This window comes from Anomaloglossus baeobatrachus, chromosome 2 (genome assembly GCF_048569485.1).
Source record: "Anomaloglossus baeobatrachus isolate aAnoBae1 chromosome 2, aAnoBae1.hap1, whole genome shotgun sequence".
NCBI lineage: Eukaryota > Metazoa > Chordata > Amphibia > Anura > Aromobatidae > Anomaloglossus > Anomaloglossus baeobatrachus.
The window spans coordinates 336,323,115-336,336,108 of record NC_134354.1 but is presented as its reverse complement, the minus strand read 5'-3'; the positions used below and the strand labels follow the sequence as shown (position 1 = coordinate 336,336,108).

The window sequence follows — 12,994 nt, the reverse complement described above, 5'->3', positions numbered from 1 at the left end:
CTTTCCTACTAGTCTAAAACATTCTATTTGCGCAATGAAAAAAAACATGAGTATTTTCTAACATCAACAACACTCACAAAAAGTTGGGGATATTTGGGTGTCGGGTGAAATCTATCTAAAACGTAAAAAGTTCACACTATAGTGATGTTTTCCCAGATTTTGTCCTTGGTGGGATTTGAACCCAAGACCCCCAAACTACAAAGCGACAGTGCTCAGATGTAAGAACAAAAGACTAAATGTTTAGAATGATCCTAAAGTCCAGCATTACATTTATTTTCTGACATTGGTGTACCATGGTTGACTGATGGCCACAGTACATAATCTAGATGTACATCATACCTCAATATTTAGCTACAGAAAGAAATGGATCCTCTGTGATGCAAGAAGCCAGACTACTCTTTCAGTTATCTTTGAGGACACTTAGTACTCCTCCTACGTGGTGTGAATTGTGCCTAAAGGGTTTAGGGTACCGTCACACTAAGCGACGCAACCGGCGATTCCACCAGCGATTTGACCTGGCAGGGATCGTTGGTGCGTTGATACATGGTCGCTGGTGAGCGGTCAATCAGGCAGATCTCCACAGCGATCAGAGATCAGCCACCAGCGACCTGTGTAACGACGCTGTGCTTCGTAACCATGGTACACATCGGGTTACTAAGCAAAGCGCCTTGCTTAGATACCCGATATGTACCTTGGTTACCAGCTTACCGCAGGCTGCCAGAAGCCGGCTCCCTGCACATTCAGATCGTTGGCTCCCGCTGTCAAACACAGTGATGTGTGCTTCACAGCGGCAGAGCAACGACTAAAAAATGGTCCAGGGCATTCAGCAACGACCGGCGACCTCACAGCAGGGGCCAGGTCAATGCTGGATGTCACACACAGCGACATCGCTAGCAAGATCGCTGTTGCGTCACAAAAACTGACTCAGCAGCGATATCGCTAGTGATGTCGCTTAGCGAGACGTGGCCTTTAGTGGGGGGAAATCCTGTTTTCCCTGTGGCTTTGGGGCTCACGGCATCCCAAGTACTATGCACTGCTGCGTTTTCATTCCTTACCTATCTGACATTTCTTTCCACTTCAGAAGCATCTTGCGAGGCTGGCGTCCAATTGGAAGATCTAATCGTTTCCGAAAATATTCCACCACACCTTGTTCCTCCAGCAGCAGTGGCACTCTGTATATAGAAGAGACGTCATGTACGCAGATCACCTGGAAGGTTTAGAGCTGCGTTAGATGAGACCATGCCTAGGAGATGGACATCCACAAATACGGCTTATACAGACTTACAATAGAGAAGCTCTTCCACAAATATCACGGATTACAATAGTTTTAACACTAAAAATAAATGCATCACCCTGCCACAGAATAGAGGATTGCTAGTATCCTGCGGTCATCAGGAGTCCTGAGCACTATGGGTGCTTTTTCCTCCCCTCTTCCAAGTGCCATGACGTTACACTTTTCCAGTGACACAGCTGTATGAACGCTTGTTTTTTGTGAACATTTTGTAGCTTTGGACGACATTTATTTTACCATTGTGCTGTAAAATGGAAAACATTTCCAAGTACAGCAAATTATCAATTAGGACGCAATTAAGCAAGTTTTCCAGATTTTCTTTTCTCAGCATTCATTGTGCTGAAAAAGCCTACGATGGAAACCAAATGAGTATATAGCCTGCAGTGAGTGATAACATAGGGTAATTAGTAACACTGATAAAGCATTAATGTCATCCCACCAATGTGTACGCAATCGGGATGGTACTAACCTCTAGCATTACCTCCTCATCTAGTGTTACCACGCACCCCATGTTATATGTATTATCCCTATATACCTACTGCAGGGTATATGCTCATTGTGTCCTGTCTGTGAACTGGCGAGTGTGAGCCGTATGTTTATTTTTTTGTGTGGCGAGGTCACTTTTGTGGATTACCCTTTGGGGTTGATATGACGCATTTTTTCTGACGTTGCAGAGAAACTAAAAGGAAAAAAAAAGGAACAACAGAAAAGGTGCAAGGATGGGATTAAAATGTAGTTTTTAAAAATATATTTATTTCTAACAAGGTTTTTAGTCTCCCTAGGAGACCCATCTGATTGCTCATATTATTTAATGCATTACCATTGTATTGCAGTATACAGTATAGTTACATTCACTACAGGCTGGTTTTCACATTAATGTCATTGCAGTCCTGCAATTACAAAGCGTCGTCAGCCCGCGATCATGGGGAACCCTGTATTCCCATTAATAGGCACCCCCATCCCTAATATTGCATACTGTATATGGCGCCTTCGGAGAGATTGATAGCAGCATTAAAAGGGGTTTGAGACAAAAACAAGAGAATTGAGAGACTAGCCGTAAAATCAATTTATTGGGCGCTTCACTGAAGGAGACATGAAATCATGGAGTGTAGACTGCTGCCGCCAGGAGGCTTACAACTCGCACACACCACTGTATAAACTGGACAAGTGCCATCTGCTTTTTTTTTATTTTTTTATCTATCAGACAGCACTTGGACCAACATTATTCAATGGAGCAGTGCTGATGGCAGTTTAATGACAGAACCTGTCAGCACAATGTGATTTTACTCGGAAATCGGATGAGACTCACTCATTTAAATCTGTGTGTGCATGAAATCATTGGATTGCACTCTGATGACATCTGAGTGCAGTTCGATTTCCACACACTGGCAAGATGGAAAAGATTCAGAGATTTTGATCTCCATCTTCCCCTCAGTGTGCTTCAATTCTCACATCTAAGGGTACATGACCATGGTATGTACCCACAGCGTGCTGACTTGCGGGGCTGTGAGTCTCTTCCGCAGGAGACCACAGCTGCTTGTACCCATGATCAGAGATCGGTGCGCTGCGGTCTCTCGCTTCTGTTCTCCCTACAGAGGATGCTTGCAACTCCACAGCAAAGAAGTGACATGCCTGTGGCTCGGAAAGCCGCACTGCAGGTCAGTTTTCGCTGCAAGCCGTATACACACAGTGGGCATAAAATTTCTCGAAATCCATCTACTGTGCTTGTACTGTACATCACAGTGTTTTGGATGCAGCGAAAACATGAAGCATCCAAAACGCTGCAAACACTGATCGTGGGCACGTACCCGAAGAGAACTTGAGCACACTATGCGGATGCTCGGATCAAATTCTGATCAGAGTTTGTTCCGAATGTCATTGGCAGTATTAACCAAATTGTCTCGGATTTGAGAATCTACAGTCATGTCACCCTTACAATAAGGATTATAACCTTAAGAAAAAAGTCGACTCCTCCTCGGCAAGAAACACCCACCTACTAAGGAAAGCAGGAGACAAAAAAATGACTAAAGCTGCTTTCACACTTGCGTTGTGCGGCATCTGTCACAATCAGTTGTGTGACTGATGCAACGTATGTGTTGCAGATAGTGGCACAACTGATGTGACTGATACTGCAAAAAAAAAAAAAAAAAAAATTTTTTTTTTTTTTTTTTACACTTTTTTTCCGACGGCAGGCTATTGTGAACGAAAAGCTGAGCACCCAAGCGATCAGCTGATTGGCCAGCTACTGTGAACAATCAGTTAATCTCTCACAAAAGCCAGCTGCCAGGTGATCAGCTGATCATTCGGCCGCCAAGAGAAAAAAAAAACGGATTTGTGTGTACTCACCGTAAAATCGTTTTCTCTTAGCCATCATTGGGGGACACAGGACCATGGGTGTTATGCTGCCTATCCATAGGAGGACACTAAGTAGATGCAAAAGGCATTAGCTCCGCCTCTGCAGTATACACCCCCTGGCCGGGCCAGGCAACCTCAGTTTTAGTACACAAGCAGTAGGAGAAAAGAAAAAAAAAAATAGTAAGAACTTATCTCAACGGAGGAACATGAGAAAAAAAAAAAAAGTCATAACCAAATAAGGTACTGAGAGAACCAAGGCCCAACAGGGCAACAGGGTGGGTGCTGTGTCCCCCAATGATGGCTAAGAGAAAACGATTTTACGGTGTTTACACAATAATCCGTTTTTCTCTGACGCCTCATTGGGGGACACAGGACCATGGGACGTCCTAAAGCAGTCCATGGGTGGGAAAAATAAAAGAAAGACAACACAGCCCAAGGACGAGGAACCAGTCCCAGACAGTCTAGAGCGCCTACTGAGAGAGGTGCTCTACTGCCGTTTGCAGAATTTTCCTACCCAGATTTGCCTCAGCTGAAACCTGGGTATGGACTCTGTAATGCTTTGAAAAAGTATGTAGGCTAGACCAGGTTGTAGCCTTACACACCTGTTCCACTGAAGCCTGATGCCAAATGGCCCACGAAGCGCCAACTGCTCACGTGGAATGAGCCTGCAGCCTACTAGGAATGGGCTTGAGTTGCAAGCGGTAGACTTCCTGGATCGCAGAGCGAACCCAGCGAGCCAGAGTTGCCTTTGAAGTTGCCTGTCCCCTCTTAGGCCCCTCAGGAATGATGAACAAAGAGTCCGTTTTCCTAAAGTGGGCTGTCCTGGATATGTAATATCTGAGAGCTCTGACGAATGCAGAGACCTTTCCACCCTATGAACTGGGTTTGGACAAAAGGAAGGCAGAACAATGTCCTCTTTCAAGTGAAACTGGGTAGGAACCTTTGGAAGAAAATCCGGAAGGGGGCGCAGAACCACCTTGTCCTGGTAAAAGATCAGAAAAGGCTCGTGGCAAGAGAGTGCTGCCAGCTCCGAAACCCGTCTGATGGACGTAATTGCCAGCAGGAATGTTACCTTCCAGGACAGAAGAGCAAGGGAGGAGTCCTTGAGAGGTTCAAAGGGAGAGCTCTGGAGAACGCCCAGAACGAGATTGAGGTCCCATGGGTCCAGCAGCCGTTTGTACGGGAGAACTAGATGGGAAACGTCCTGGAGGAAGGTCTTGACTTGCGGTTTTTGAGCCAGGCGGCATTGGTAGATTGAGAGCGCTGAGACCTGCCATTTAAGGGAACTGAGAGCCAACCCCGCTTGAAAGCCAGACTGCAGAAAGTCGAGGATTCTGGGGATGGCCAGAGGCATAGGCTGGACGTTAGTTTCCCTGCACCATGAAAGGAAGATTTTCCACGTACGATGGTAAATGCAGGATGACGCAGGCTTTCGGGCGCTGATCATGGTGGAGATAACCGCAGGGGAGAATCCCGCTCTTGTTAATACCCAGGTCTCAATGGCCATGCTGTCAGCTTCAGGGCTCTGGAGTTCTGATGGGAAATGGGCCCTTGGGTCAGCAAGTCTGGGATGTCTGGAAGGCGCCACGGTACGTCTGCGAGCATTTGTACTAATTCGGCGTACCAGGCGCGCCTGGGCCAGACCGGTGCTATCAGTATCACCGGGACTCCCTCTTCCTTGATCTTCCTGATTACCCGCGGCAGCAGGGGTAGAGGAGGAAATATGTAAGGCAGGCGGAAGTGGTGCCAGAAGCAGACTAGAGCATCCGCTCCGATAGACTGCGGGTCACGTGACCTGGCTATGAATGCGGGTACCTTTGCGTTCAATCTTGAGGCCATTAGATCCACATCTGGTGTACCCCCAACGAGTGCAGATGTGTAGCAACACTTCTGGGTAGAGAGACCATTCTCCGGCGGCCAGGCCTTGGCGACTTAGAAAGTCTGCTGCCCAGTTCTCTACTCCCGGTATGAGTACCGCTGATATCACTGACCCCATCAATTCGGCCCAGCTGAGGATCTTGTGGGCCTCGAGATAAGCCGCTTTGCTGCGGGTGCCCCCCTGCCGATTGATATAGGCTACAGCTGTCGCATTGTCCGATTGGACTTTAATCTGACAACCCGCTAGCAGAGGGCAGAATGCCCTGAGCGCGAAGAAGATCGCGCGGATTTCCAGGATGTTTATTGGTAGGGAAGACTCCTGGGGCATCCAACGTCCTTGAGCAGTGTGGTGCCGGTACACTGCTCCCCAGCCTAGGAGGCTGACGTCCGTGGTGAGGACCAGCCAGTTCACTGGGAGAAAAGATCTCCCCTTCGATAGGGATGAGGACCGAAGCCACCAGCGGAGTGCGTACCTGACTGAAGGCGTCAGGTGAAGATGTCTGTCCAGGGAGAAGGGGCTCTTGTCCCAGGCAGCTAGAAGGGCTAGCTGCAGTGGGCGGAGGTGCAGTTGAGCAAAGGGTACTGCTTCCATAGCCGCCACCATCCTGCCGAGTACCTTCATGCTGAATCGAATGGAGCGAGACTGAGGACGTAGAAGGCAGCGTACCGTTCGTTGAAGAGCGATCGCCTTGTCCAGGGGGAGGTAGATCAAGCCCCGACGGGTGTCCAGGGACAAGCCCAGGAAGGTGATGTACCGTGATGGGATCGGGGATGATTTGTCTAGATTCACTAGCCACCCTAAGCGGGATAGTGTGTCCACAGTGATCTGTACGCTGGTTGAGCAGTCGCGGAAGGAGGGGGCCTTTATGAGGAGGTCGTCCAAGTAAGGGAGACCGACTACTCCCCTGGCGTGAAGGACGCTCATGGCGGCCGCCATGACTTTGGTGAAGACCCTTGGTGCAGTGGCAAGGCCGAAGGGTAGAGCTACGAATTGAAAGTGGGAGTCCTGAACTGCGAAGCGGAGGAACTTTTGGTGATCTGGCGATGGGCATGTGCAGGTACGCGTCCTTGATGTCTATGGAGGCGAGGAATTCCCCTTCGACCTTGGATGCAATAATGGACCTTAGGGACTCCATTCTGAATCTCCGTACGTGCATATGTTTGTTCAGGTGTTTGATGTCCAGGATGGGTCGAACTGACCCATCCTTTTTGGGGACCACAAAGAGGTTGGAATAAAAACCTCTGAACTTCTCGTCGTCCAGGACAGGAGTTATCACTCCTGCTGTTTGGAGCAAGTGGATTGCTGAGAAAAAAGCTTTGCGTCGTTTTTGAGTCTTTGGGGGGGTTGAGAGAAAGAATATTGGACCCGACCCCCGAGTTGGTTCTATGTGGTAACCGGAAGACACAAGGTCTCGCACCCATTTGTAGTCTGTGGCGGCAGCCCAGATGTGTTGAAAGAGCCGCAGTCAACCTCCTACAATGAGTGTGTCTTCCAGGGCGCCGAAGGAGTCATGAGGGGGGAAAACATCGTGGACGAGTCTCCCTAGTCCTGGACTGTTTCGGTCTAGGCTGCCATGACGAAGTGGGTTTCGGGGAGAGCGGAGAAGGTCGGTCCCTGCGTAGTCCGCGGCTAGTGGCGGGGGCAGAGCGGGATGTCAACCAACCAAAGGAGTTCCGAAAGGAGCGGAACGAGGACTGTGGACGTCTGGTGAAGGTCGTCCTGGACTTCAGCTGGGGGAGGGAGGTACTCTTTCCTCCTGTGGCATCAGATATGAGCTTGTCCAGCCATTCGCCAAACAATCGGTCTGGAAAAAAGGGAAGGCCCGTGAGAGACTTCTTGGAGGCAGAGTCCGCTCGCCATTGTCGGAGCCAGAGAGCTCTACGGATAGCTATGGTATTTGAGGTGGCAAAAGCTGCGCAGGTAGCAGTGTCAATGGAGGCTTGCATGAGGTACTCCGCCGCAGTGGCAATTTGAGCTGTTACCTCTGTGAAGGTATGAGGGAACTGGGATTCCTCAAGCAAAGTGTGAAGTGTTAAGGGATTCTGCCCAGACCGAGATCGCCTTTGCGACCCACACAGAGGCAAAGGAGGGCGAGAGGGAGGAACCTGCAGCCTCAAAAGCAGAGTGGGCGAGGTGCTCCACCTATCTGTCTGTCGGGTCCTTGATGGAGGAACCATCGGGCAAAGACAGGAGCGTCCTTGTGGCAAGGCGGGAGACCAGGGGGGGTGGGGGGGGGGGGGTCGACCGAGGGCAGATCGGCCCAGCCCTTAGGGGCAGGTGAGGCAAAAGGGTACCAGGACTCCATGAGTTTTCGGTTACCGAAGCGCCTGTCAGGCTTCTCCCTTTGCTTTGTGAAGATATCCTGAAGCTCTGGGTGATCAGCGAAAACCTTTTGGAGTTTTCTTGCCCTCTTAAAGGAGGCCGCATGGTCAGTGGTAGTGGATGGGTTATTTTCCACATTCAGAGTTTGGTTGATTGCGGTTATAAGGGAGTCTATTGCAGTTTGATCATCTGGGAAGGCTGAAACCAAGGAATCCTCTTGGTACAAACAGCCTTCTCCCTCCTCCAGCTCTTCAGAAGCCGTGGAGCGTGTGGGAGAGCCTGCCCTGTGTGCTCTCGAGGGAGAGCCCTGGGGGTCATGAGGGAGTGCTGGGGACACCCGGCCGTGTGCTCTTTTCCTGATCCCTGCAACCGGTGAAGCATGTGCCCGGATTAACTCAGAAGGATCCTCCATAGGGGTATCCTCAGGCTGCGTTCCGTCCAGGGGCCCGGAAGGGTGTGGAGGACAACATTGCATAGCCAGAACCAGGTTCTGTGACAGTTTTTTCCATGGATTGGGACAGAAGCTGTGCCCATTCCGGTGGGCTGGGAACCCTAGGCTCTGGGCTGACGGTTGCGGCGGTGGTGGCGGGGGGAGGTTTTGGGGGGCTATAGGGGCACAGGACTCACAGAGAGAAGAGGTGTGTTTACGTGGTAGCTCAGCATGGCAGGCAGTACAGGCTGAGTAATAGACTATTTGAGCCCTAGCGCTCTTAGTGCCCTTAGAATTCCGCATGTTCCTAACAGGAGTATGCCAGGTGGGGGAGCAATGGTCAGCAGAGCTACAAGTGAAGCAAGTACTTCACCAGAATCAGCCGATGGCCCTGTGTCCTCAGGAAGGAGTAAGCTTGTGGAGATCTTCGCACGCTTCCCTGGGGGGGGGGGGGCTAAAAGAGCGCCAAGAATAAGTCAGTGTGCCCCCCCTGCTGTCGGTAGCAAAAAAACGGCGGGAAGGGAGCTTCAGTGACATCTCTCTACAGTCAGCACACAGCTTGTCACCAAAGGATAATCTCTGCCGGCTTTCTGCAATCAGAGCAGCAGTTAGAGCAAATAAACAAAGCAAACAAAGGATAATCTGTGAGTTCTGAGTTGCTAATCCCTGCCTAACCGTCCCTGTATACACTAGCATAGCTAAAGAGATCTTTAGAAAAAGGATTTCTAAAGATCCTTCATTATATGCTAATGAGTGCGGGGACTAGTTCCCTGGTGTTAGTTCTCCTGGCTTGCTGGCTCCATTAGCATGTCCGTACACCTCTGTGGGCATGGTAAATACTCAGTGTAACAGGATGATCTCACTCACCTCTCCGCTGCCATCAATGCACAGATGCTAGATTTCGGCTCAGTGCGCATGACCCCGGACTTCCGGTCATGCGCACTACTTCAGTTTGAAGCCGTGACGCGTACACCCAGCTTCATAGTGCACATGAACGAAACTCCGGGGTCATTCACACTGAGCCGAAATCCAGTGTCAGGTGGCGATGGTAGTGGAGAAGTGAGTGAGATCATACTCTGCCGCTGCGTATTCATTAGCATCATAGCACACCCACAGGGGCGTACTAACATGCTAATGGAGCCGACTAGCATGGGAAGCAATGCCCAGGGGACTGGTCCCCTCGCTCATTAGCATTCGATATAAGATCTTTAGAAATACTTTTTCTAAAGATCCCTTTGTCTATGCTAGCGTATACAGGGACAGTTAGGCAGGGATTAGCAATATTCACCTAGAACTGCTCGTGGTCCTGGGTGCATATTGGACCTGACAGCTTCACTTTAAGAAAAAACATGATTTGTGGTTTTTAAGCCAGAAGTTTCTGGAGGAGAATGGACGGGCTGAGCCTGGCCCATGAGGGAGCTTAAGGATAAGGCAGACTCAAGACCCTAAGCCTTCAAGGCAGGAATGTGAGAAGAGATTCGCACCAGTGAATGAAGGCCTTCAGGTACGATGGTAGATACAAGACAAGGATTGCTTCTGTGCCTTTGTTATGGTCTAGTCTTCATTAGAAAAACACTGAGAATCTTAGATCATATTCTTTAAATAGCCATTCTGTTAAATTAAGGAACTTGGAATTCAGGTACAGGATAGGACCATAAGAGAGAAGGTCTGGTGGATCTGGAAGTTTACATTGAACATCTGCAAGTAGGTTGACTTTCTGGGCCAGTCAGGGGCCACAAGGATGACAGGGATTTCTACTGACTATCTTCTTGAGCAACAGATGTGCATAGGGTTCTGTAAATGTAAACGTGCCTGTCAAATTGCTCCAAGTTCTACGACTTTGACGGTAAGAAGGAACTTTGTTACTCTTCCACTAACCCTGCACTGTTAATGTCTGTAAAACTGCTCCCCAACTGAGAAAACTTGCATCCATCATCACAATCTACCAATGAATTGTGAGTAAGGAACGACTGAGAAGAGTGGGGGCAAAGTTTTGTAAAGCTGACATTTTGTCCTCTGGAAAGAAAATGTTTGCATGAAATGTGTTCAAAAGTAATCCCAGAAAGAGCAGGGCTCAGAGATTACTTTGAATGATGGACTATCCATCCGAAGTGAGACAGCGTGTCAAGTGTGATCTGCAGACTGACCTTTCTCAGCGTAATAGGGAGCCTTGGCAAGAATGCTGTCCACGCAGTCCGATGGGAAGGGCCACAAAGTGCACATGAGACTCAATGAAAGAAAAGTGGAGAATCCTGGTGCACTGAAAAATGAGGATGAGGTTCCATAGAGGCAACAACAAAGAGAAGGGACTCCATTCTAAGCAGTGAAGCCGGGCACGCTTGTTCAGTAATTTTAGGTCCTGAATGGGACAATCTGAGCCGTCCCTTCTGGGCACGACAAAAATGTCTGAATAAATACCTTTGAACCATTCCTGAGGTGGAACTGGAAAAATGACGTCTGACTGAAGAAAAGAGGAAACTGCTTGGAAACTGATGGCTGTCAGAAATGGGCCTTGGAGGATGGGATAGAAAAAAAGCCCACAATCTTGTGGAGGAGTGGACAATTCTATCCAGAGGAGACAATTTCACTGATCTAGGCATTGTTAACTGTGGGGAGCCAGACGCCCCAGAGTAGGAGGAAATGGCTATCCACCTGGGGTGGAAAACGTCTTGTTTCTGGTCTCAAAAGACTTGGCAGTCTCGTTGCGTTGATGCCAAGAAAGAATTAGATTAAAAGGATGGTAGGTCACTCTTTCCAAATGGTAACTGACTAAATGAGCGAAATTCATCAGGCGATCGTTTGATCAAAGATTGAGTAGGTCTTGTTTATAGGAGCAGGGTGCTCTGCCCATCTGGGGTGACCGAAATGACCTAGTCATGCTTTGCGCAGAAAAGAAAGCCTTGTGAGGGAACTTTGTATGCACGGTCAGCATTCTACACTTTGACCCAGAGGATACAGCGGAAAAAACGGATTTTTGTGTATTCACCGTAAAATTGTTTTCTCTTAGCCATCACTGGGGGGGGACACAGGACCATGGGAGTTATGCTGCCTATCCATATGAGGACACTAAGTAGATGCAAAAGCATAGCTCCTCCTCTGCAGTATACACCCCCTGGCCAGGCAGCCTCAGTTTTAGTACACAAGCAGTAGGAGGGAAAAAAAAACAAAACAAAAAACAACAGTAAAAACTTCTCAACAGAGGAACAAGAGAAAAGAAGAGTCATAACCAAATAAGGTACTGAGAGAACCAAGGCCCAACAGGGCAACAGGGTGGGTGCTGTGTCCCCCAATGATGGCTAAGAGAAAACGATTTTACGGTGAGTACACAATAATCAGTTTTTCTCTGACGCCTCATTGGGGGACACAGGACCATGGGACGTCCTAAAGCAGTCCATGGGTGGGAAAAGTAAAAAGTAGGATTTTTGTGTACTCACCGTAAAATCTCTTTCTCTGGAGTCTTCATTGGGGGACACAGGACCATGGGACACAGGACCATGGGTTATGCTGCTGTCACTAGGAGGCTGACACTAAGTAAACATAAAAAGTTAGCTCCTCCCTAGCAGTATACACCCCGAGCCGGAGGCGGGCTCAGATCAGTTTGGTGCACAAGCAGTAGGAGGAGTACAAGAATCACCATACATAAAAACAAGTTGTAACTAAAACAATGCAGCCGTGCGAACAAGAGGTCTATGAATATAAGACCGATGAAAATAGCAGGCAAATGCAATTAAACAACCAAAAAACCAAGCAGGGTGGGTGCTGTGTCCCCCAATGAAGACTCAGAGAAAGAGAGTTTACGGTGAGTACACAAAAATCCTACTTTCTCTATCGTTTCATTGGGGGACACAGGACCATGGGACGTCCAAAAGCAGTCCCTGGGTGGGAATACCGAAACCCGCAGATAGGAAGAAACAACAACCTCCCTCGGCGGGCTTGCACTATAATTGAATGCTTCCACCCTATTACAGGTGTGCAACTGCTGCCTGCAAGACCTTTCTCCCGAAACTAGCATCTGCCGATGCTTGGGTGTGAACCTGGTAGAACCTAGTAAAGGTGTGCAGGCTAGACCAGGTGGCGGCCTTGCAGACCTGGTCGGCCGACGCCTGATGCCTAATCGCCCAAGAGGCTCCCACTACACGGGTAGAGTGCGCCCTTACCCCCCGCGGCGGAGACTTGTCCCGAACCCGATAGGCCTCTGATATGGCGGAACGGATCCATCTGGCAATTGTGGCCTTGGATGCCGATTCACCCCTCTTGGGACCAGAAGGGAGGACAAACAGACCATCTGACTTACGGAACGGCGCGGTTCTGGAGACATAAATTCTAAGTGCGCACACTAGGTCCAGGGTGTGCAAGGACCTCTCCAAGCTGTGAGAGGGGCCAGGACAGAAGGACGGAAGAACGATTTCTTCGTTAAGATGGAACGAGGAGACCACCTTTGGGAGAAAGGCGGGATCTGGCCGGAGAACCGCTTTGTCCTGGTGAAAAATCAAAAAGGGGGAACGACAAGAGAGAGCTGCCAGCTCGGACGTCCTGCGAATAGAAGTGATGGCAACGAGAAACACCACCTTCCAAGACAGGTGAGAAAGGGAAGAATCTCGCAAGGGCTCGAAGGGGGGACCCTGAAGCGACCCTAGGACTAGATTAAGGTCCCAAGGTTCTAGAGGCCGACGGTACGGCGGGGCCAGGTGGGCCACTCCCTGGATGAAGGTCTTAA

General features: G+C 49.3%; 1 protein-coding gene across 7 annotated transcripts in view; it reads right to left on the bottom strand.

Annotated features, from left to right (window-relative positions):
* CTPS1 (CTP synthase 1) overlaps positions 1–12,994 on the bottom strand; it is a 122,997-nt gene that overhangs the window by 43,391 nt on the left and 66,612 nt on the right. For all 7 annotated transcript variants that reach the window (XM_075335937.1, XM_075335939.1, XM_075335942.1 and 4 more), the window contains one exon: positions 1,056–1,207. In XM_075335937.1, the coding sequence (XP_075192052.1) occupies positions 1,056–1,207 (152 nt within the window). The remainder of the gene's footprint in view (positions 1–1,055; positions 1,208–12,994) is intronic.